This window comes from Diuraphis noxia, unplaced genomic scaffold, assembly GCF_037042655.1.
Source record: "Diuraphis noxia isolate RWA-SAM2 unplaced genomic scaffold, SU_Dnox_SAM2 contig0003, whole genome shotgun sequence".
NCBI classification, from domain to species: Eukaryota; Metazoa; Arthropoda; class Insecta; order Hemiptera; family Aphididae; genus Diuraphis; species Diuraphis noxia.
The window spans coordinates 21,138,088-21,163,924 of record NW_028301713.1 but is presented as its reverse complement, the minus strand read 5'-3'; the positions used below and the strand labels follow the sequence as shown (position 1 = coordinate 21,163,924).

Genomic DNA, 25,837 nt, shown 5'->3' with positions numbered 1-25,837 from the left:
AGTGTTGAATTTTATAACCTTAGATATAAATACAAACAATATTATGAATTTTGAACTACAAAATAATTTGCAAATATTCATGGTGTTCACGAATTTTTGTCAATATTTGAAATTCAAATGCTAATAAAAATTTAATTTGAATTTCCGAAGGTAATTTTTTTGTAATAAAAATTGACGAATTTGTAAGTAATCTTGTATTAAATTTTCAAATCTTAGATTTAAAAAAAAAATTTTTTATGAATTTCTAGCTTAAACCAATTTGCAAATTTTTGTGATTTTTACGTATTTTGTCAAAATTCAAATTTTAATGCTTATAAAAAAAATTGTGACTATTGATTTATTTTTTTTTTCAACTGCTAATATTGTAACAATATATTAAGAGCCTTGTATTAAATTTTCAAGATTTTCTACCCAAAAAATAAATTTTTATCGATATTAATTTTAAAAAAACTAATAATAATCGAAAATCGCATATGCCTATAAATAGTTCAACTAAGTCGAATTTTTTTGAAAATTTCATGGTGGATAGAATATACTTATATAAACATTGGGTGAAAATTTCATGTATAATGAATGTATAATGGTCATTTGTTTTAAAGTTACATCGAAAATCAAAATCGATTTTGTCAAAAACTAATTGTACGTAAAATTACCTGTTTTTCCCTTAATTTATAGTTTGCTTATCCCGATTATTTAGAAAAATATATAAGAATTTTTTACTTTTGACCACCAAATTACCAACTAGATTCACTTTCTGATCGAATAAGGTACTGAAGTCAAAAATCGAAGCACTTTTACTGCCCCAAAACGAGATGACAGACACAAAAAAATATATACTCATGGTTTTGACGAATTTTTGTCAATATTTGAACTTCAAATGCTAATAAAAGAAAATTGTGCCTATGTATTCTTATAATTTTTTAATCACTATAAGAATAACTTATGAGAAACTTTAATAATAACACATATTTAAAATCGTTTGAGGATAAATCGTTATCGTTACGCTATTTCGTAAAAATTTGAAATTCAAACGCACTTAAAATTTTTCCTATAATGATGCTTCGACTTTTCTTTATAGCTACTTGAAGGAAAACTTAGTGTTGTATTCTTAATCCTTAGTTATAAACACAAACATTTTTATGATTTTTCAACTTCAAAATTACTTGAAAATTTTCGCGTTTTCGACAGATTTCGTATAAATTTGAACAATAAATGCTTATAAATAAAAATTGTGCCTATGTACTCTTATAATTTTTCAATCATTATAAGAATAACTTATGAGAAACTTTGTATTAAATTTTTAAGTGTTTTGATAAGGCCAAAAAAATTTTATCGACACTTCAGAAAAATTGAAAATTTCTGTCGTCTATAAATATCTCGAAAAAAATTCAAAATATTTTGAAAATTAAATCATGTAAAGATAATGCCAATCTAAATAATTGGTGAAATTTTCAAGTATCTACGACTTATACTTTTTGAATAATAGCAAATATTTAAAATCGTTTGAGGATAAATCGTTATCGTTACTCTATTTCGTAAAAATTTAAAATTCAAACGCACTTAAAATTTTTCCTATAATGATGTTTCAAGTTTTCTTTATAGCTACTTGAAGGAAAACTAATAGAAAACTTAGTGTTGTATTTTAAATCCTTAGTTATAAGCACAAAACTTTTTATGATTTTTCAACTTCAAAATTACTTTCAAATTTTCGCGTTTCCGACATAATTCGTAAAAATTTGAACAATAAATTCTTATAAATAAAAATTGTGACTTACGATTTTTAATTTTCTTTAGCTACAATAATTCTTTAAATAGGTATTATGTTTGCAAGTTGTTTTTAAAAATCACACCTATCCAACTCTGATTTGTTCTAAAAAATTGTTGTTGACACAAACATCATAGTACTGCGGCTCGGAGCAATTTTTAAAATAGATGACAATGTCTTGGCACCAATCTCGAAAAATTTCGCCGCCTCTGTCCTTTTTACCAAGGATTAAAAGCCTATAATATATTGAAATTATTAAACATTTAGCTATCCCTACTCATCAAAAAAAGATTTAAAACACTCTTATTTTTTCAACCAAATTTTATCCAAATGTATTTGATTTTATAAAATTAAAATTAAAAATAAACAAATACCTACATTTAATTTTGGAGTACAGATGATGGTTGGTATCATCGTACATAAGTAGTGGCACATTAAAATATATATTAAATTTAAAAAAAATATATTTGAAATATTTCGATTGAACTTTCATTTGAATACTGGAATTTTGATGTATGTAAATTAAAATATTTTTATTCATCGAAATAAAATAATAGTTTTAAAATATTTCCTTTGGAATTTTATTAGTTATAATTTTTCGAAGCCAAAAATAACAATAATTAAAATATATAAAATATATCCATATAAAATTAATAAATACTAAATACTAAATTAACTTATAGTTTAATTTTAAATATTCTTTTAATTATTTTAAAAATACCTGTTAAAAACTTTTGTTTGCTTGTGTTACTAGAAATCATAGATGACGTTTTCATACCTAAAAAAAATTAAACAACTAATGATATTGCATTAATGATATTTGTATAAGAATACATATTTATTAAACTTAGTTATTTATTTATTCAACTTATAATCTTACTAATAGTTCATAAATCATAAGTTATACTAAGTTAATGAAAGTGGTGGCTGCATGTGCTAAAGGGAACATGGACACATAATACCCAATATTTTAAATAAAAACTTAAATCAAATTAATCAGAAATAACTTATAATTATAACTATTATTAAAATCATTTTAATCATATAATTAATAATTGTTATTTTTTTTTAAATGTCTATTATTTATAATTGCACATTGCACCGTAAGCTAACAGTATATCAGACATTTTCCATTTTCAATCAAAACTGTATACTTTAAAAAAATCAGATATTAATACTTATAGATGCTTACTGTAAGTTTTAATTGAATATGTGTAGCCGTGTAGGAATTTCTAGATGTTTATTATATAATCATTTTTTTTTTTTTTACTTTTATTAGCATATGCACTTCGTTGCCCGTTAAATTTACTAAATTTATATGGCTCAAACTTTGTTCAATTCGTTATTTAATGATCGGTGTATGGTGTTCAAAACTTATTTTAACTTTTCCCTTACATGGAATAAAAATTCTGATTTGCAGAAGTATAATATTATCAGATCGTGGACCTAGTGCTGTTTGTACGTAAGTGTATGATTTAAATCTAAAGTATTAAAGTTATACCAAGTTTCCATTTTTACTTAATTCCAATAACGGTGAATTAATATAATCAATTAATACAAAATCCTTTTTTGTGTTACCTACTATCACTTTTATTTTATCATTATTTTTATATTTATTACAGGCTGCTTTTAGATATGTTGATCCTAGGTTGCCCATGTATTGTATAGAAGTTTCTGTGATATCGTTTAAAACTAATCAAGTTTTACAACGTCGTTGTAACATTATTATATACATTATGGTGTTATATAAGCCAAAAAGATAAATTTATATTGACATATTTTATTCATCTCAATATCTCTTTATAAACAGTATTGTTTGTACTGCCTTTTGTGGCTAATATAATCAAACTACTGGCAGAGCTAACTCTAACTAACTAACTCATTTAAGAATAATAATAATTATTATCCGTAATAATGAAGTAATAAATGTGTCAACACATAAATCAGGTTGTTATAGCAACCAATTATATACAAAATTTCCATCGTAAATCTCAAAATCCCAGTTTGAGCAACCCTTTAAAATGTGAATTTTGAAAAATCCCTCCTTATTGCACGGTGAAAATATGAGAAGAACCCCTATTCCAAATTTCAAGTCTGTACGTTGAGTAGTTTTTGAGATACAGTGATCAGTGAGTGAGTGGTATTTGGATTTTATAAGTATAGATATAATAAGTCAATAGGTACACATTATAAATTTATAAGTTTATAACTAATACAGTGATACATCAGTATATAATATAAATACACCAAAATTAATAGATTGCATAAAAATTACATCTTAATTTGTATACATTTCAGTTAAGTGCTTTAGTTCTTATCTGTATAACTGTACTAATTGTAGATACGTATACCGTATAATGGTGGGCTACGGACATACGGGCACCTTAATTTAATTTAATGTTTTTCAAATTATCTTACATTTGCCCTACCATCACACTTAAAGACAAAAGTATACCTATCTCGAACGAGACAAAGTATCTAGGTATAATTTTAGATAAACGTTTAACTTGGAAACCCCATCTCCAAAACAAAAGGAAACTTGCCAACATTAGACTCCATCTCTTCCGACCTCTTTTTAAATCTAAACTTAATCTAAAAACCAAAATGTTATTGTATAATACAATGACCAGACCTGTCTGGTCGTATAGTATTCAAATATGGGGGATGGCCAAACCCTCAAACATTCGCCCCATCCAATCTTTCCAAAACATTGCCCTACGTACTTTAACTGGTGCTCCATGGTACATGACAAACCTGTCACTTCACAACGACCTCAAAGTAACTAATGTCAATGACTACGCCAAAATTCACTACCACCGTTTCCACTCCCAACTCAACTCCAGTACTAATCCTCTCATTAAAGATATGGCTTCACTGCATATCCCAGGCAACCCCCTCGAAGGCTCAAACGAAATTGGAATCGAGATCTCCTTAAGCGATCTTAATCCAACTATAAGTTCTTAGGTGTTACCAATGGGTGACTTCCTTAAAAGTTGTTGTTTTTTAAAAATAATTATGTATATATTCTATATCAAAATTACTAATGTGCTTGTTGTACAGATTGTTTTTGAAAATAAAAATAATAAAATAATAAAAATTATCTTACAGCTTTACAAGTTATAAAACTGTGTGGTACGTTTTTTCGTTATCGTTAATAATTTCAACTCGATTGCATCTGTACAATTTTTTATAAAAACACAATCCGTGACGAAATTATCTAATAACGAAAATCGAAATGCCTTGGCATTATTCAGTACACATTTTTACAACAAAAGTATTTTGTATCTTTTGGCAAAAAAGATACAAGTTACTGGTATAAAATGTATCATGATATACATGATACTTGATACTTTAAAATTATGTATCATGATACAAGATACAAGATACAAGTGTATCTTTGATACTGCCCAACCCTGATTATATGTTTGTTATTAGTTAGGTATTAATTATGCACTTGATATTCAAAACTTTGTATGTCATTCAAACATGATGTTACTCGAAAATTATGAGTCGATATGCTTAGGACCACAAAAGAATATTATGTATATAAATCGCTGTAGAGAATCGTCAAAGTAGTTGAGAGATGATTTGATGATTCAACTCATTTAAGTGAACCGAGTCGTATAGGAATTGAATCGTCTTAATTAATTGAAATTTCCACCTCTAAATTAAATTATAGCCATAAAGTCGCTTGTGTTAATTGTCCACACTATATATATGTGTCGACCGCTGTACTCGAGTACAACCATATAGGTACGCAGTGATGCAATTATTGGGGTGTTACAAAACGATACCTTTGGAACAACAAAAGTATTAAAGTTTAAGTTCAAAGTCCCGCCCCACCCACCCCCCATTCCCTGAATTTTTTACTTAATTATAATAAATTGTAAAAACAATGATAATGTTGAAACGATTAAAATTGAATAAATGAAAAAAAAAATTATTTTTCTTAATTGATTGATTTACTACCTCAATTGTTTTTATATTGTTCATATTTTTGTAATAGATTGAATAAAACGTTTTGAAAACAAAATAAATAATTAAATTCTTAAAAAAATAAAAAATAATTCATTATTCTTCTCGCAAATTTTCAATTTTAATTCTTCTTTTTTTTTCCGTTGAAAAAATATAGAATAAAAATGGTTTGAGATCAGCGGAAGAGAGAAGTGTACATAAAACATCCACGATGATCAGTGGCGTAGCCAGAAATCTCTCAAGGGAGGAGCCCACCAGATATAACACCAAAATCATACGTTTTAGTATATTATAGGTATTTTATATTTAATTAAGATTAAGACAATTAAAGTACTTATATTAAAGCATGTACAATTTAAGTAATGTCTATTATTTTGACCAGTCTTGAAGTTGCATTCTCCTGGCGGAGATTTTTATGAAATCTTGTGCTATTTCCTCCACAGTTACATTTTCTTCCTTATTAATGTTTTCATATCAAATCATTATTTAATCATACATTGTAAAGTATTAAAGTATAATACAAGTGCCGATTACTGAGTAGTATTGTGTTATACTATTATAATATGTACTACACGGGCCAAGGGGGGGGGCCTGGGCCCCTATGGGCCCCTCCCTAAATACGCCACTGACGATGATCACCAAAAAAAATTTAAACCGTAAATATTAACCAAATTACGCCGCTGACCATACGCAACTGCCGATCTAGAAGTTTATGTCTAAATAGTAAATGTTGAACAATTTTTATTTGTTTTGATATTGATTACAAATATAGTCGTTTAGTCAATTATGGTTAGTTAATTTAATTTTTAATTAATTAAAAAATCAATAACCTAACCTAACTTATTAAGTGTGTATACTTATACGTCTCACATATTTTCATATTGTTCATTTTTATGCTGTTGTGTATTTGTAATGTTTTGTAACTACAACTGCTGTTTACGGCGACTTGACGATTAGTGATGAGAAAAATATAGTTTGCCTCACAAATATTGTTAAAAAATATTATATTTCGTAGTAAGGGCACAATCATGTTTTTATTTTATTTTAAGTTTATCCTTTTTAAGCATTGAATAGGCAGCTAAATTGACATTATGGCAGTTATGTATCCTAACATTATTAATTTATGATAGAATTTTACTTTGAAATATATTAATTTTGAATCTTGGCTACACTGTCTAGTGTTTACGTTGTTATCATTTATTATCTTAAAGCGTAATGCACTATTATAATTCGTTAACGTATTGAATTGAAATTTGAATTTTGAATCAACAAGTTTTATTGTTATTTGCTTTAAGTTTTTGTAATTTTTAATCTGTAATAAACAATTATTAATAATTATGATATTGAATATTGAGTGCTAAAAAATTCGAAATTCATATTGTATCCACTTACGAAGTGTTTTAAATTATTTGATTCTATATAATTTTTGAAAAATGTTCAAGCCTAAGAAAAATAATAATCCATCAAAAAAACGAGACAATGATGCTCCACCTAAAACCTGTGAGTATGAGCCCAAACCTACTTTGTATTCATCGGTCATTCAAACAGAGTCGAAGTTGAGGAACATTTCACTTTCTCGTTTGGAGCCTAAGCCGAACACGATCAAAGTATGGACAATGTTTTAAAGTGTATGTTTGAATATTTTTGATTGTATTTATGTTCATATTCAGGGAGGTGTCAGGGAAGTAAATTTCCCACTGACCAAACACGTGTACGACTATAATAATATGGTAAATGTCGGATTAAATAGCAATTCGAGCACAGTAACTAAACCCAAGCCTAGGGAACCACATTCAACAAAAAAAACAGAACCCAAGTTGAGCGATTATTACACTCCTAGTTTTGATAATGTACAGCGGATACAGATGGACAGCGTAAAAACTAATCCAGAGTTAACAGTACAATATGATGGTTTGGCGGTGACGAGATTACTGAACGAAATTGATGATTTAATTTTTATATAAATAATTATTAGTAAAGTTTATTATACTATCTGTTTATTTATTTTAACTGTGATATTTGTAAATTGTAATCAACCTTAATCACCTAAACATGATTAAGATAATTATTTATTAATATCGTATTTTAATACTTTTTTTATTCAGTATATTACCTAACATACCAATTTAATTCAATCATTTATTAAACACTTAAAGATATGTGATTAAGTTTTTTTTTTTACAATAAATGGATATATTATAATAATATGGCATATTAGTATATTACCTAGTATGACGGTTGAGCTACATGTATTTATGATCGGTAGGTTGTATCATGTTGTAACACTTATTTATAGGCATACTTTGTGTAATAAAAATAATCAGTGTGTGGAGTACTCCAGCACTGTGTTCTTGGACCTATTTTTTAAATTTTATATATGATATACACTGTACATATTAGTATAGACGGAATTTCTGCAATGACCTTAAATTTAAACAAATTTTCAGAGTATGGAGAATTCATTATTTGGGTATAATCTTTGATAAACACTTAAGATGGAACTTACATATTAGTAATCTAGTAATGCGATTATTCTTGATTTTCTTTCTCTTAATTCAATTCTACCAATGAAAATTATTCAAACTGAATAATATATGTCGCTGAAACAGTCGGTATTCTAGTATAATAAATAATATAAGATGTGGTGGAAATAAAATAAAACCACTTAAATTACAACAAAACAAATTAAACAGAACTTGTCTGAACATACATATATAGCTTTGTAGGTTTCATCCAAAAAATTATATAAAATTCAGAGTTCTGAAAGTTAACATTTTGCAAACAAAATTGGCAATTTTAAGGGTGAAAAAAAATTAATATTTGGTATTCTAAAAATAAAACAGGAAAAAAAATGTAGAGAATATAAAATGACTATAAAGTATATAAATACATACTTTGGTCAAAGATTTCATCTCAAAGATACATTTTTTAAATTAATATGTAGCTAAAATATAATATATCAAGCCATAATTTTCAATATATTGTGGTACCTACATATTGTTATATCAATTTAGAACTAAATTTTGTAAACTATGTTTATTAAAAAAATATGTTAAACCAATTTTTTTAGGAAGATGATTTTGTAAAATTCAAAGTATCATAACATAACATTATACATAAGTCATACATTGACAAAACTATGATGGAAACTTAATTATGAAGTAAAAGGTAATTTATATTATACAGATCTTATATTACATTGTCTATTTATGTTCTGTTAGTGTTATATCGAAAACTAATGTTTTTGGATGTAACAATTATTTTGTAGAAATCTAAAAAGAATATTATTTTGTATATTATTTTTATTTAGAATAGTGTCATTTACTCTAAAACAGTGTTTTGTGGTAGGTATATCACACTAACTTTAATTATTTATAAGTTCAACTAAAAATTGATTATACATTTTAAATAAATGTAATAGTTGTAATAATGATGAGTTTATGAACTAATTTTAATGAACTCGTACAGTTAAATTACGCTTAATTGTTATGTTATAAATATTTGACATTATTTGATAAATATGTACAACAAAATTATTAAGATAATAATCAAATTTACAGTTTTAAATTTTTTTTTTTTTTTACTGGGCACTAGTAGACTGAACATATTTTCTTAAGATAGAAATAAAAACTGCTGCACCGCCTATTTTAAATATTTAGCCTGAAAAAAATAGAAAGAAATATTGATATAATTAATAATCTTATACGTTCGGTTTAATTTTATCGTTAGTATGCTATTGTACCTTTGCCTCGAAGAAATCTCTCACGCCTTTAATACCAACTTTGTTAAAGTCTACTTTTTCTTGTTTGGCCAATGCACGTTGACAGTACTCCAAAGTTTTGCGATTTGTCATGACAAACTTAAAAATATTAATAAAATAATAAAAATGTGTTTCTTCATTCGGTTTATTAAAACGTTTGAATTTATATTAGTGAATACTTCAATTTAAAAATATATTGATTACCAAGTTAAATTTATAAATTTTAAACATACTTCTCTAAAAGTCAATTTTCCATCTTTATCTTTGTCCGCATCATCGATCAGTTGACTTAAAGAGTTTTCAGTCCACGGTACTCGACGTTTGATCATCATACGTTTCAATTCATTCCGACACAGGTATCCATCTTTATTGGCATCATATCTATGAGCAAACATAAATACTTTTGTTTAAAATTACTTTAACAACACAAACAATGATAGGTAATATAATATCTGTGGATGGTAAACGAAATAACCTGGCCACACGCGTTTAAATCACATATTTAGGTCATATTTATATGTTTAATACTTATAATATTATATGTCTATTCTTGTTTCATATTTACTTATTGTGCTATTAAGTTCAGATTGTAAATTTCATATTAAAATAAAAAAATATATATAGGATATATCATACAATATGATAACGTACTGGTTAAAAATGTCTTCGACCTTTCGAATTTGCGCCGGGCTGAACTCTGAGAATTCCAAATACACCTGTCGCTTGGTCGTGTTCGATGCGTATTCATTAGCGTTCAGCTCACCGCCCTCACCGTTCGAATCAGATGAATCTTCCTGCATCATGGTCGGTACCTATGTACGATAGTCGGTGAAACGGAAGGAAGTTGTCGAAAACACGAAAGCGCAACGGATCGTGAGAGATCGACAAGAAACTGCAGAACTCCGGGGAACGAAAGCTGTTATATTGGACTTCCTGCTAATACCTATACTCCGTAAGTCCGTCAGTTATATTCTGACGCGCAATACCTATTTCTTTACCAAATAATATTTGACAAATATTGTGTTGCTCTGTACGTACGCAACTCATTTACATATAATACGACTTTTATGCGAAACTGTAATGTAAACTTATCGGAGGAAAGACGCTTTATACTGCGATGGCGTATCACGCGCCTACCGTAAATAGTTCTCCCGTCGCTATATAATAGGGATGTTTGGAAAATGAGTCAGTCTCACACTCTGCGTTTAGTCGTGTCACTATAATAATACTAATTATTATTATAAAAATATAATATAAAAAGCACTCTCGGTACGCGCAACTGTTATTATTATGGATATATATATATATATATATATATATTGTGTACCTGCCTTCAATAACGCATTTTTATACATTGTAATATTGTCGTTTCGCATATATTTTGTATGCTCGTGTTTGTTGTTGTGTTTTCACATTATTATTACTCCGACGCCGGCTGATAAAAATCCTACCGAACGTGAATGAATATTATATACTTATTGTAGGTAGGTATATACGATGAAAAACGATTGTTCGATGGCGGTCATCAAATACGTAATATGAATAACATGATATTACGATTCATCGACAGCGCATTTTTGTCGAAGTATTACATTTTTAATTTTTTTTTCTTTTATTGCACTCGCGCGGTGTTAGATATATTTTTGAGGTGGTGGCACATGGATGGCAAACGTTATTATTTTGGATCGTTTTTGTCATATTTTCATCGTTTAGGCCCGTTTCCATACATATTTCTTATGAATTTAAAAAAAAAATAATAATATTGACAATTTTTTAAATATCAATAATGTTTAAAATGGTTGAGTATGTAATAACAAGAGAATGACGGATTAACTTTATATAAGATGTGAGATCAATGTGCCTAAGGAAATACTTTTTGTATTTTAGATTTTAAGCAGAATGTATTGATTTTTTACAAGATGAGGTGCGTGTTCCTTTTAACAAAAATGTATTTGTGTTTTTAGCAATCCATATTTTTGAGGCGGCAAAAATGCATCAATTTTTTTCTACATCAGCATCTTTTCCGGTAAGAAAGTCAATCTAGTTGGACAGTTGGTACAGACGGGTAATATCGTTTTCACATTGGTTGGAAAATACAAAAAAATCACTAAAATTTGAATATTATTTTATGTTAAGAATTCATAAAAATATCACTGTATTTATATATGTCTTAAAAAGAATACACTATACATCTAAATTTAATACAAGATTTCTTACGTGTATTTAAAAAAAAAAGTTTATTGGAAAGTTAAATTAATATTTTATTATAAGATTTTTATCAAATTTTATTTTTATTTTAAAATCCTCATCAAATGATTTTCTTGTTTAGTTATAATTCAATAACGAATAACTGTTGATATTTGCAATCTTCACAAAGTTTTTATTTTATGATTCAAACTTTTTCAAAATATAATAAAATATTGAAACTGATGACATCACATTTTTTTATTACGGATGATAAGCATTTTAATATAAAACATTAAAATGTATTAAAATAATCGCCTTTGAATTTGTTTTATCTTAATATATTCTTATTTGAATATACTTGACATACAAAATAATAAGTATATATTACATAGGCGCCAGGTTTTGTAAATGCCAATGGGGGCCGAATTTTCTACATATTAGCCTTAACTTTTGCTCTTCAAAATAATTTAAATATGTGGTTAAAGAGTAGAGACGCGGGAAGTGGACTACTTATATCTATATTTTTAATTGTATCCTCTTAAATTTTAAATCAGGGGAACACTCAAAATTTTTCATTAATAACGGTTCCCCTCAAATTTTTAGTCACTTAAAGTCCTAGTTTAAACTAATTCAAATATGTAAAATATGATAAAATAAATACTACCTGTAGTATAACACAAAATAAATTAAAAATATTTATTTACTTTAATTTATTTAACATTTACAATGTTCTCGAATCTCGGATATATTATTCTGTAAACATGATTTGGGAAATTCAAATCTCAATCTTTTCAATGGGGGCTGAGCCCTGACTCCATCTTTTCAATGGGGGCTGCGGCCCCCGAGCCCCCATGTAGTCGGCGCCTATGATATATTATAATGTTACAATACGTAATTTAAATTTTTTCATAACAGGAATTGCGGCACACAGAACAAAAAAATGCATTATATAATATATACCTATTACATTTGATACACATCAAATAACATCACACTTGGTATATAATTACATTATATATATGAAAATAAATAAACAGTAAAAAAAATACGTATAAAGATATTTTTTAAAACAAAAACAAGTACTTAATTAGTTTCAAAAACAATAATACATTTTTATATTAAATATCTATAAATCAGGATATCATACACAGGGTAATTTCCTTGTTATAGTGGCTAAAGTGACCACTGACTTGAAATATTGAATAGCGGTATCAATGACATAGGGTATAAGACACAAGTGCATATATTATATATAATATATACCTCAGTACTGGTAACAAATGACTTAATCTAACTTCGCAGAGTTAGTCGGAACTCGAGTTCATCACATTGCAACTATAGAGTATACCACGCAGCTGAACGATGACTTTCATTTAAATTCAATTTTGGTTGGAGACCAGCTATCAACGTGGTAATTTAAAAATAATAAATACTATATTACGTAAATACATTATAATTTGAACTGAATATCAATTTATAAATATTGACATCAAGCTTTCAATTGTATGTTAAATCTATATAATATATTACCACCTATACAACTGAATCTTTCAATACCTAACAAAGTATTTCCGGTTAACTAGTTTTATTATGTAAGATTTTATTTATATTATTAGGTATATCGGTATATGTATTTATTATTTTACTGTTTATTACGAAAAAATGTTGATCATTTTATTTCAAAGCAAAAGCAAGTGCTATGTTTCAACAAAGCTGAAAGCTCTTTGTACTATAATTATAATATGATATTGTGATTACGATGAAATTTGGCGACGGTGCTGCTGCTGCAGGTTAATGACGTTTATCATCTACTATACAGCGGCGGTGTTGCATTTAAATAATAATTAATGTCAATGATTTAATATTTATTGATGAAGCGCGAGACTATATATTATATAGCATTTCCTTTTCTCATATTGGTAACATGGAAACGCGTAATTGAAAGTATTTTAAATTAATGGAATGTCACGAAGGGTTCATTTGCAGATGAGTGAATTTTTCGCTTTCGTGTATAGTTCTAATCTCATTTCTGCATACCTGAAAATTAAAAAGAAATATTTAAATAATGAAAAATTTAAATAATTTAAGGTATTGCTTGTGGGTTTAAAATATAATTAAAATTTATAAAGAGAATTATTTCGTGGAATTTTGAACTTTAAATGTCTATATTTCTCATTATATATCATCATATTATTACTTTAAATAATCGAAATCGATCACAGATATTTCGGCTTGTACAATTGACCAGAAGATCCACAACAAATGTGACGCAATTACAAACATGTTCACTTGTTCCTTAAGCACGGTCACCCTTTGATCGTTTTGGTCCAACGATTCACCGATGTATTCTTCCAAGTACGACCTCAGCCAGTCCATTTGCAAATCCGCATTTGGATACAATGAAAAGTCCGGTTCTTGCACACCTGCGTTATTAAGATATCAAAGTAAATAATCGACGATAAGAAAATTTTTTTTCGTTTTTTGTATCACATTAAAAACAATAAAAAGCTGAACAATTTAAAACGAGGTTTCTCATAAGTTGTTCTTATATACAGTAAATAAAAAATTTCAAAATTATATACTCCCCATTTTTTATATATACATTATATTATAATATAAACGTTCAATTTTTTAAGAAATTTGTCGAAATGAGAAAAAATATGAAAAATAATTTCAATATTATACACACCAGCGAATTCAATAAAGTGATTGGCTATGTCAAAAGCCTGATAGTTGAACATGGCGTACTCATAATCGATGATTGCCACGCTGACGGGACTACCTCCCACCGAGTTGTCCCTCTGCACAAGTATGTTGGTCAACAACAGGTCGTTGTGACAGAACACCACTGGACTTCTGATATTCTCCAGAAATGTTTTGACTGTTTCAATATCGGCCCGTAGACTTATGACGCCTTGGGGGAATACCTTTCGAAATCTATATATTGTATATAAATATACACAATTTTTTATATATTATAAAATATAATAATGGAATCACGCGCAGACGGTAGTATAAAATAATATACAGGGGACGAGGTGGCCGAGCGGTCTAACGCGCGTCGGCTGTGGCTCAGCCGAACCTGGTTTGATCCTCGACCATCGGGCGACATTTTTCTCCGTGCAAGTCACGGTGTCCGGAGAACAAGTGCCGCCATCCCCCACTCATCCGGGGCATGGCAGAAACCTACGGGTGCCCCAATAAAAATTCTGACAAAACTCACCCACGTGTAACACACCTACCGTTCCATAAACCTACAGTACCACCCCCTTCTCTATGGCCTAAGTTGCCGCGGGATAATTAATAATAAAAAAAATAATAACAATAATAATAATAATATACATACATTCGAGTCCCGATAACTTGAAGATATTGAACATTTGAATTTATTTTTATTCTATAAGAAATTCATTTAGATAAATTTAAGTTAAGCATTATTTCGAACAAATTTTTATCTCCTTTCAACTTGGAGTTATTGCGATTTGACTATATAATATAATTTTAAACAATATGATGGTCGTGCGTAGAGGACACAGTTTTAATTTTTTTTTGGAAATCGTATACTAAAACATTTAGCCAATGAACAGTTACCACTGAAAAATATTTATTTTTTTTATTGAAGTAATATTATTTATTTATATAAATAGGTAATATAAATGTTGTAAATTCCCGATTAGTTTTTTCGAAAACACTACTACAGTATAGTATATACCTCCATATATACTCACCCATCATCACGCTGACCGATAAAATATAGGGATTTTATACGTTGAAATCATCACTAATAATACTATGAATTGCTTTATAGTTTATGCACTGACCGGTTGTCGGTGGAAGGAGAGCTAAAACGTTCCGGGATGAGATTGGCGAACTGTTCCATTTTACTCCAAAGTCCGGATTTGATAGTTTCGTCGCTCGTCGTTTTGCCACTTGTAGTTAACCGGTGAAATCTCGCCATCGTTTTGGCTACTTGCCTGTAAATGTTCGGGTCCCGGCATGTGGTAGTTGTCAACGTTTCGCCTATAATGTATTTGTACACCATACCATTATCGAACGTTGCGTACAAATTCGGCGCGACTCCAACATGGTACAAAAACTGAAAAAAAAAACAGGACGTTCAAACATTATTTTTGTCTTATATGCTCAGAAATTAATTAATATACATATATGTATGTAGAAATATATATATATATATTAATTTTTTTTTATCAAATTACCCTTTGTCATCATAATTATTATAATCAAATATAAATTAATGTTCTTATAACATATAATATACATAATATACATATACATATAATTACATATTATGTAAAGCAATCAATTAGATTAGTGGAAGTAACCATAACGCATTACTACATTAAGTGAAACAATTATTATAAGTATATAATATCGTATATCGTATAAGGTGCAACGAAAAGACGAAGGCCTTCATAAAACTTTTGCTCTAATCAATATTTATTTTTTTATAATGTTTATAATTTTAAATAGACGCTCGCACTATACAAGCATTGGAGCATGGTGGTATAACATTTTTAATTTTGTTTTTGTTTGTAAAAAATAAACAATTATAGGTAAATTCTTTGAAAAACTTCAAGATAAGTAAGTATAGTTGACTATACTATAATTGATCAATTTACAAATTTAATTTTAAAAAAAGAATGTTAAAAACGTTTATTTACGCAATTTATTTTTTTAAATTTTTTTTCGAGTCATTAATTTGAATCTCAATATAACTTTTTTCCAAATATTATTTTTGGGAATTTTCAGACACAAATAATCTTTAATCATTTATTGTCCATAATATAATTTTCATTATTAACTATAATATTAATGTAAGTGAAAATCACACAAAATTAACACCATTATTAATTGTTATTTTTTAGTTCAATAATAAAAATTTAATAGTTTTGTTGATAGTTCCATGATTTTTAGATTCTGATCGGAGCAACATCACCAATAATGTGTTTTTCTTTTTTTTTGTGTCTATATCATCACGTTTTGGGGCAGTAAAAGTGCTTCGATTTTCGACTTTAGCACCTCATTAGATCAGAAAGTGAACTTAGTTGTACTTTGGGGGGGGGGGGGGGGGTCAAAAGTAAAAAATTCCCAATATTTTTCTTAATAATTGGGATAAACAAACTAAAAATTAACTTTAAAACAAATAACCATAGATACATGAAATTTTCACCGAATCTTTATATACCTAAGTATATTCTATCCACCATGCAATTTTCAAAAAATTTCGACTTTAAGTTGAACTATTTATAGGCATATGCAATTTTCGATCATTATTAGTTTATTTAAAATTAATATCGATAAAATTTATTTGTTGGGTAGAAAAGCTTGAAACTGTAATTTAAGACACCTAACATATTGTTACAATAGCAGTTGAAAAATATTAAAAATATATATAGGCACGATTTTTTTGCAAGCATTTAAAGTTCAAATTTTGACTAAATACGTAAAAATTACGGCAATGTTCAAATTATCTTAGATAGAAATTCATAAAAGTTTTTCTTATTAGATTTAAGATTTGAAAATTAAATACAAGGCTCCTAACATAACATTTTTACAATAGCAATTGAAAAATAAAAGAAATAGATAGTCACAATTTTTTTTTATAAGCATTCAAAATTTGAATTTTGACAACATACGTAAAAATCACAAAAATTCGTTAATTATTTTAAGCTAGAAATTCACAAAAATTTTTCTTTTTAAATCTAAGATTTGAAAATTTTTAATAGTCTATAATATATCCTAGACAGATAAACCGTTTCAGCTCAAAATCGTTTTTCGTATACAATGATATAATATCATTGGAATCAAATTTAATTCCAGCCATTACAGTAACCTACTGTACATCAGAGCGACATCCACAACTTATATCTGAATTTATAAAAAAATTTTATTTGAATTTTTTCTCCGTATGTAACTATTTTTTTTTAATCTAGATATATTAGTTATGAGTACTACGAAACAATATTTATTATTGAATTCATATATCTATGTATAATTAATATTGAAATATTATTGTGATTTGAGTAGTTATTGTATACTTTTTATTCATATAAGTTAGAAGAACGTCGTGTAACCTAGAAAAAACACATGTATACGCAACTCGAGTGTAATCAAAAAAAAACTTGGGGACACAATTCGTTTGCAGTTGTTTTGGTGATGGAAACGCATATAACTAGTAAACTATATAGACACATATGAAGGCCAAAATTAAAAATATTTAGATTATATAAAACATTTTAAAAGTATATTATGTGACGATACAAACTTATTTTTTTAAATAAGAAATTAACTTTTTTACTGTACCTATAGTAGAGGAGAGGAGAGGAGAGAGTTCGCCCGCGTAAGACGGATAAGGGCTTGAAACACAGCCACCGGGGTCAGAGCCTCGTTTCTCCCCGTCACAAAGTTGGTTATGTCTGTACCTATAGTTAGTTGATTTTCTGGTTTTTTTTTTATATTGAAAGCATTTAAACTGATTAAATTTTAACGAATAGATAGTTTCAGAGTTATTATTTATATTTATGTTGGATAATAAGTAGTCTTTTATATAAAATATAAAACTGATGTTGCGAATAATCCATGAAAAAATCGAGTACCTACCTACTACCTATAAAGGTACTCGAATACATTTTTAAAATGATAAAATTGTCATCGATAAATATTAATTAAAACTCAAAACAATTTTTCATAATAATATAATAGTCTTAATATTATGGTATCTTATCTAAACCAATTATCACGAACTCTAACCAATAACCATCCTTATTCGAGCTTAAATTTAAATGACTTAGAAATGTGTTCGTGTTTCGATTAATGTATTAAGTGTATTCTAAAAAATATGGTACTGAAGACAAGTATAAGTATAGGTACTTGTAAATAATCCAAAAAACAGAGTTTAAATTTATTAATCATCAGAGCATGCTTAAATACTTATCACTCAGTGACCAGGTATATATACTATGGTAACAACGAACCTTAAAGTTTTCTACTTCTGCTTTCCTGTCAATGATCTGTTCCGTATTTTTGCCGTAAATGCGAACCAGCACACCGTCATCTTCCGGACGCGAGTCATCGAACAAACCGACCAACTTGTTGGTAATACCATCTGTGAACAACTAATATTTTATGGACAATATTTCGATTAGTTATTGTTTCAGATTTTTTTTGTAAACCATTAAAATAAATAAAACTGCGTTATAGCTTGTATAATAGAAGCATATACATTTATTTAACATAAATGTACAAATGTATACAATATATTAAATACGAGCGCCGTCACACACTATATATAATATGAGATATTTAATGTTTATTTTTATGTTTTTACCTTGTATCGGATTTTTTTCAAATCGCAGTCTGGTCGTATTAGTTTTAGTATGACTCGAGATCCGTTCTCGATATCGTCGTCTTCAACAAAAATGGACAAGTGAGGAATAGTAGACATTTCGAACGATCGAGAAGCCAATAATATACTGTTATAAAATAATTTGTTTGTCTATCACAACATACAACGCACAATGTAGTAAAAGGTGGGACGCGTGTGAATGCCGTGTGATAACAATCATAAACCAGAAGTATATTGGCTTCTGATCTTTACGACCAACTTGTTTCCTCTATAAAATCAATATACGAGTTAGTTATGCATTGTTTATTGGCAGCAAATAGATAAAGTTACGCATTGTTTTACAGACACGAGATGTAATCTGTAAAAAAAATAAAAGTATAATAGTATTGATTAATATTTTATATAAGTACGAATGAGAAGGAATAAATTGACTATAATTTTATTGTGTTAATATAATCAAATATAATCCCTTCACTAATATTTTTGGCCTTGGTACAGAACTAAATCCAGGCCCCTCTTAAATAAGGATTAATTTTGAAAAATTTTTTTAATATATATTCAAATAATTATTTGCATGAATGCCGGGCCCCTCCAAAGTCCGGGTCCCTGTACCATGGGTTCTTATGACACCCCTCCCCCCTGTATGGGTCCTCATCAAAGGTAGGACTTATTGGAGCACTTATAGTGTATAACATGCAATATTTTGAAACAAATTCAGTTATTACAGTGAAACCTCTAAATACCGGAAACTCTCGGTCGCTTAAACGTCGTCCGCTATTTGGAGGTGTCCGCTATTGAGAGGTGTCCGTTAAAAGAGGTTCACTGTATATACCCACTGTGCATTTTAGGTTACAGAAAATTGTAGTGATGTATATGATTCAAGTCTTAATGCTAACATCGCACCTCAAAGTTACCAAAATATATTATGTTTAATGGTTTATTTGATTAAGTCTTACAAATATTTAAAGTCTATATGAACATCAACGTTGACGCATTGGTAATAACGTTTCGGCATCTTTCATACGAGAGTATGTGTAACTATTAAGCTTTACTAACTTTAGAACAACAGCCAAGTGATGTGTTAAAAAATGATTTATATCTTAATAACACATTAATTGATGATCATATTGTAAATTATATTAAATTCATATTTAATTTATCAGTTGAGCCAAATATTTTAATTGATCAAAATAGAATTCCACCATTATAGAAATGACTCTAAAAATAATAATTTTTCTAATAGGTACCTTAAATAATATAAAAACGCATTTATACTTAGTGTTCCGCCGCGATAATAATAATAATAATACAAGCGAGTTTGACTAAAAAAGGCGAAATATTTATTATATAGTATATACCATACTAAGCGTAATGTGTATAGGTACATAATGTAATACCTACATACATTTTATATTATTACGTAACATTCGTAATATGAAAAATTTTCAGAACTGGTTACAACAAAATGCATATTAAAACCATTCACCCGAAACTATTATTGGAATACTTCTCTAATATTTGTATTATGTTCTATCGAACTCTCATGAGAGTTCCAAATACATTTTAGAAACACAATATGCCGTTATGTTGTTCGTGAAAATTTAGAAAACATTTTGTAAATCTTATCTGGTAATTAATATTAATATTACCCAAACAGTTTTATTTTGCACATTACTCGAGTTCAATAAAGTTATTATAACATATCTTTGTTAATCCAAACACTTGAAATTATTTTAGTATTACTGATGAATTATGATATTATTAATTATATGCATATAATACAGAAGTGCGTTACTAAGCGCCCGTGTATTTTACGTAAAATTCGAAATTATAATAATAATATAACCTAACACATAATTTACCATGTTATAAAATATGTAGGTAAAGGTAATCTGTACAGCGTATACCTACAAAATATTGTGTGCTGTTATCGAATTGACAATTCAGAGTGATAAATATTATATCGTTAATTATATGTTTGTTTTACAATAATTACTTTACAACATATATTACGACTATTATGACTACACCGTTCTAAAGCAATTATAGTCAGTTAAGTTGTAGTTGCATACAACTTTACAAGTTAATAGTATTGAATAACAATATTATACAATAAAAGATATAAAATAACAATAATTTATTATTATTTTTTATAAGCTTTTAGTCAGTAGGTATAACAATGACAGTTCTACAATTATATAATATTATTCAATTATAGAAGGAAAAATCAATGTATGCAATGATATGACAGTAAAGTGGAAAAATGTACAAAAATAATATTAACAACATTAATATACGAAACCATCTTCTAATATTAAGTTAATTATTTTTTTTAATTTTTAATATTGAGCATAGAGTAATTTATTGTTATATACATATAACAAAATAATATAAATAATTGAATTACAGGCTCAACCCGCGGAGTGGCGGAGTTTGTATATTAAATATAATAAAACATATTTGATTATGTTTAATTAGTTTAAGCTATGAGTAGGTATATATTGTATATGGTACTAATATATGAGTAAACATTTAATTAAGTGTTGACAAAATTGAATGATTGAACGAAAAATAATGATTTTAATTATTTCGTTGTAATTTAAAAATATAAATCAAAGTGACTTGAAACTTTTTTACCATTATTATTTTCTAAACACAATACAATTTTCAAAATATTTAGATTAGCTTTAAGTTTTATTATTGCAAATTGCAATTAAAGCTCGTATCTATACATTCACACCGTTCTATGAAATTCTATTCCATTCATTCAGTATCCACACTAAAACACTACGTTACTGTTAAAAGTTCATGAAAAATTAAACGAAATCATTAAAACAAGTTAATTTTAATGCATTTCTTCTAATCACTGATTGTTATCCAAAAAAGTTAAAAACTTAAAATGTGACAATATGAGAAAAAAGCGTAACAATACTATACCTATACATAAAATATTATTTTCAAAAATTTTATTTTATGATAATTTTAAAATTATATAAAATAAAACAATAATACTAGCTGTTTGTGTTTAATATTATAAGAATCATGCTGTATAATGAATCCAATTAATTTGATTAAATTCAAGATTCATAATCTATTTTTATTTGGTGAAAAAATATATTTACATATCCTTTGGCATTGTCAAATAATTTTATAATATGAAATGTCTAATAGTAATCAATTCATGTTTGATGATAATTAAAATCGAAAATACTACGGATAATAACAATATAAAAATAAATGTAATATAACTTTTACGTAAAGTTAGTTAACTGGTAAGAATAATTTATTTTATAATTTGTTAGTTGGAATAGGTAATAATTTATTTTTATTATTTTGTTTTATCGATAGACATAATTTTATTACGTTGTTTAACTTTCTTCTTCAGCGACCGTGTATTTTTATTTGAAGTAATTTTTATTTTATTTGTATCATTTTGTGTAACATTTAAAAATTTAGCATTTTCATTAATTTCTTCGGAGTTAATTTCATTAGTTTTCTCAAAATTTAATGGTTTATTTAATTTTTGAATGTTTTCGTTATCATCGTTAACAGATTTTATAATGTTATCTGTAAGCTTAATTTTCTGATTTTCAGCTGTTGTTTTACCTAAAGTTATAGTTTGACAATAATTTTTAAAATGTCCTCCGATTAAATAAGGTAAATGTTTTTTATAAATATGGTTGAGATTTTGTAACATTTGCATATTTCTTATAAAATTACACATTTTTGGTGCATATTTAGCGATATTTGAGGTAATATTATATTGCATGCTTATATACTTAAACAATTTTATGTTATAAAATTCCAACCATATAAGGTACCTATATACGCCTTATGAATTATGACAATTTATACTAGTCAATTAGTATGCTTACTGCAATCATTGTTTTCATTAGCTAACATCGAGGCTAAAATAGTAAACGAGTCTTTATTAATTACATTTTTGTATACTTCGTGCAAAGGCGCATTGTCCATAGGTCGCCTTAAGGGGGAGAGTTTTTTTTTAAATTTGTTATTTGCTCTTGATCTTACGATTTCTAACCTTTTCTTTATTATTCCTAACTTTTCATTTGGGTATATTAACTCTTCATCGTGATATTCAGCAAATAGTGATGTATGTTGAAGTGTTGGTTTTAGATTTTCAAAATCATTTTCATTATTTTCATCGACGTTTTCTGTGTTAAGTTTTGCCATTTTGTTAAAAATGTTGAATATTATTAATAATGTTTGCGTTTTACATATTATTTATTATATAAATCAACAAATTAACGTTACCATGCCTATAAATTGTTATGAAATGCAGAAATTATAGAAAAATAAATATCATGCAATTTAGGGGAAAACATTACTCTTCAGTAAAATATAGCGTATTAGATATTCAGATTTCTATAAGTTATAAAAGAAGAAATTATATAATATTTTACTAAAAACAGATATATCTAATTTTTAATGATATAATTAACTTAATTTTATAACTATCGTCTAATAATAATAAAGCATAATAAATAATTTATAGAATAAATATTATATGTATTTGATTTATCACTATTGATATTATTAATCACACCAACAACTAAAATGAGGTAACTTAAAACGAATTAGTGGCTAACCTATTTTATATTTTCTCTTTTTTTGAGGTTTAAAAAAAAAACTAAGAGAGTCGGTTTTGTATTTCGTAGGTGTCAAGTACGCCTTATCATTAATTAAATCGCAGGTTGAACTATAAAATAGCATAATATAATGAATAATAATATATTGATTATAACAATATTTCCGTGATTACTCCATTTACTTAAACTTAACTAAATGCAACTAATGTCTAAAAGTAGTAAAAACAGTAGTACCAACATAAACTTTTTTTATTAAACATTTTATTTATAATCTAAACAATATAATTAGATACAAGAATTAGTAACAGGAGGTAGCTTTTATGGGCAGGAACTGAACAGTGCCACCTTAACGTAAACTTAAGGTATAATAAGGTATAAAAAACTTAAACGTTAGTCTAATTATTTTGAAAATTTTAATGTGTATATTGTACCTAATTTGTAAATAATTTAACTGCAGGTACATATAGAGGCAAAAAGTTTAAAATGTTTAAGAATAATGTTTTTTAAATCACAAAAAATGATTAAAACTTATGTTACTAATATCTGATGTTGTCAAAATTTGGACACAAAATTTTTATAAAAACTGGACATTAAAGTAAAACCATATTAGCAAGCATATTATTTCAGTTGACAGTATTTTAGCCGTCAGCTTACCTCTGGTGTCTGATTTGAAGTGCCTATTTATGTTTCACGATTTTACATCGCGATGTGTGTAATAATGGTAATATTAATTAAAATAGCGAAATGGGCTTGCCCACATGGTTGAAAGCTTAGTGACATATCTAAGTGCTAAGTGTCAAGTGGGTAAGTCGTAAACTCATATTGGTACCACAGTACAATAAACTCTTAAATATAGGTAGTTTAAGAAGTCGCATGTATGTTATCTCTGTCTTACGAACGCATAAGACATGAAAAATGTGTGTTCTACAGTTTTAAATTTGAGCAATAGCCTTTAATAATAGAGATAATTAACTTACTATCAAACTTAAAAAGGTATGAAAACATTACCTCTGGTTTCAGAAATATTTTAATTTTTAAGAAAGTTATTATGAATGCCTAACTATTACAAATGAAAGATGTTCATAAATACCTAACTTAAAGATTATTAAAATAACGTAAAAAATAACCCGCACTTAAAGGCACGAAGAACACCTTTCTTATGCCTTTAAAGTCTGATAATATATAGGTAAATTCATTAAATTATTTTATTAAAGCTTACAATACAAAATTGGAACTGTAGAACATAAATTTGCATTTTGCCGTGTCACATGTCCGTAAGACCATCGATTATAACCAATGGTGAGACGGAGAAAAAAACCTTAAAACACACGGGGGCGTGGCTTCCTCGTTTTATGAATAATTGATACTATATTTTGCTATCATAATATTATTATATTGTGTCGAAATAAATAATTTTAATGGCATTGATATCGTGCTTACGTGTTGGATGATCCGTTTCACGGCGGCCTAATGATTGGACTCTGAAATTGGGTTATCCGACCGGCTCCTCCAGCAAATACCGTATTTGCAGACCGCCTAATTCTGCATGCCTTGGCTGTCCTCGCGAGCAGAGTAACGCGACGAACTTAACACGGCCGCTGACCCTGACGTACGGAGTACCTATCAATGAGTAATGGCTGAAATTAAATTAATTATGAGTATTATCTAGTATATATAAGTACGTGTTAGATTATCATGGATTAAAAATATGATATTGTACATAATATTTTAATTGGCACGTATGACGTAGGTATAAATGTATAATAATATAATTATGCATAAAATGGTAAAACGTAAAATTTTATCATCATTAACGTATTTTAACTTCGCGGGACGGATGTTTACAAATATTGTTATCAATTTATCAGTGTTATAAACACGAAGATTAGATAGTTGATAAAGAGACCAACCTCGCCCCACCACCATTAATAAAAAAACGTCCCAAGAAAAATCGTACTGCCACTGGTAGCGCATCGGTCGTTTACGTAACTAACGTATTATTAGACATTAAATATTATTATGATAATTATAAAATAAAATATCATACTAAAATGTCCATAGTAATAATAAACTAACAAACGCGGTTTGAGATAAAAACTTATCGTATAGTGCAAAGGTGGCCAACTTATGAAAATAATTATTTAATTCAGATGACACATAATCGATAAGTTAAA

At 27.6% G+C, this 25,837-nt stretch overlaps 4 protein-coding genes across 8 annotated transcripts; 1 reads left to right on the top strand and 3 right to left on the bottom strand.

Annotated features, from left to right (window-relative positions):
* Positions 1-6,975: 6,975 nt before the first annotated feature.
* LOC107163731 (uncharacterized) lies at positions 6,976-8,103 on the top strand. Its single transcript, XM_015511288.2, has 2 exons — positions 6,976-7,347; positions 7,411-8,103. Exons 1-2 carry the CDS (start codon positions 7,174-7,176, stop codon positions 7,702-7,704), a joined length of 468 nt encoding a protein of 155 aa, XP_015366774.1. The 5' UTR covers positions 6,976-7,173; the 3' UTR covers positions 7,705-8,103.
* Positions 8,104-9,115: 1,012 nt separating this feature from the next.
* On the bottom strand, positions 9,116-12,228 carry LOC107163730 (EF-hand domain-containing protein D2-like). The gene is made up of 4 exons (XM_089222691.1): positions 10,152-12,228; positions 9,734-9,881; positions 9,483-9,599; positions 9,116-9,400 (listed from the first exon to the last, which is right to left on the bottom strand). The coding sequence occupies exons 1-4, from the start codon at positions 10,301-10,303 to the stop codon at positions 9,383-9,385; spliced, it is 435 nt and encodes a 144-aa protein (XP_089078817.1). The 5' UTR covers positions 10,304-12,228; the 3' UTR covers positions 9,116-9,382.
* A 1,303-nt stretch (positions 12,229-13,531) lies between these two features.
* On the bottom strand, positions 13,532-25,496 carry eas (ethanolamine kinase 1). 5 transcript variants are annotated; one of them, XM_089222688.1, is made up of 8 exons: positions 25,346-25,492; positions 25,104-25,283; positions 19,036-19,411; positions 18,683-18,823; positions 15,509-15,783; positions 14,377-14,624; positions 13,885-14,110; positions 13,532-13,724 (listed from the first exon to the last, which is right to left on the bottom strand). In XM_089222688.1, the coding sequence occupies exons 3-8, from the start codon at positions 19,150-19,152 to the stop codon at positions 13,664-13,666; spliced, it is 1,068 nt and encodes a 355-aa protein (XP_089078814.1). In that variant the 5' UTR covers positions 19,153-19,411; positions 25,104-25,283; positions 25,346-25,492; the 3' UTR covers positions 13,532-13,663. The 5 variants fall into 5 exon arrangements, with proteins under 5 accessions (XP_089078814.1, XP_089078813.1, XP_089078816.1 ...); XM_089222687.1 differs by having other exon boundaries at positions 25,104-25,300; positions 25,384-25,490; XM_089222690.1 differs by having other exon boundaries at positions 19,036-19,180; positions 25,104-25,496.
* Positions 19,418-25,097, bottom strand: LOC107163728 (uncharacterized). The gene is made up of 2 exons (XM_015511285.2): positions 22,929-25,097; positions 19,418-22,659 (listed from the first exon to the last, which is right to left on the bottom strand). The coding sequence occupies exons 1-2, from the start codon at positions 23,245-23,247 to the stop codon at positions 22,382-22,384; spliced, it is 597 nt and encodes a 198-aa protein (XP_015366771.2). The 5' UTR covers positions 23,248-25,097; the 3' UTR covers positions 19,418-22,381.
* Positions 25,497-25,837: the final 341 nt, after the last annotated feature.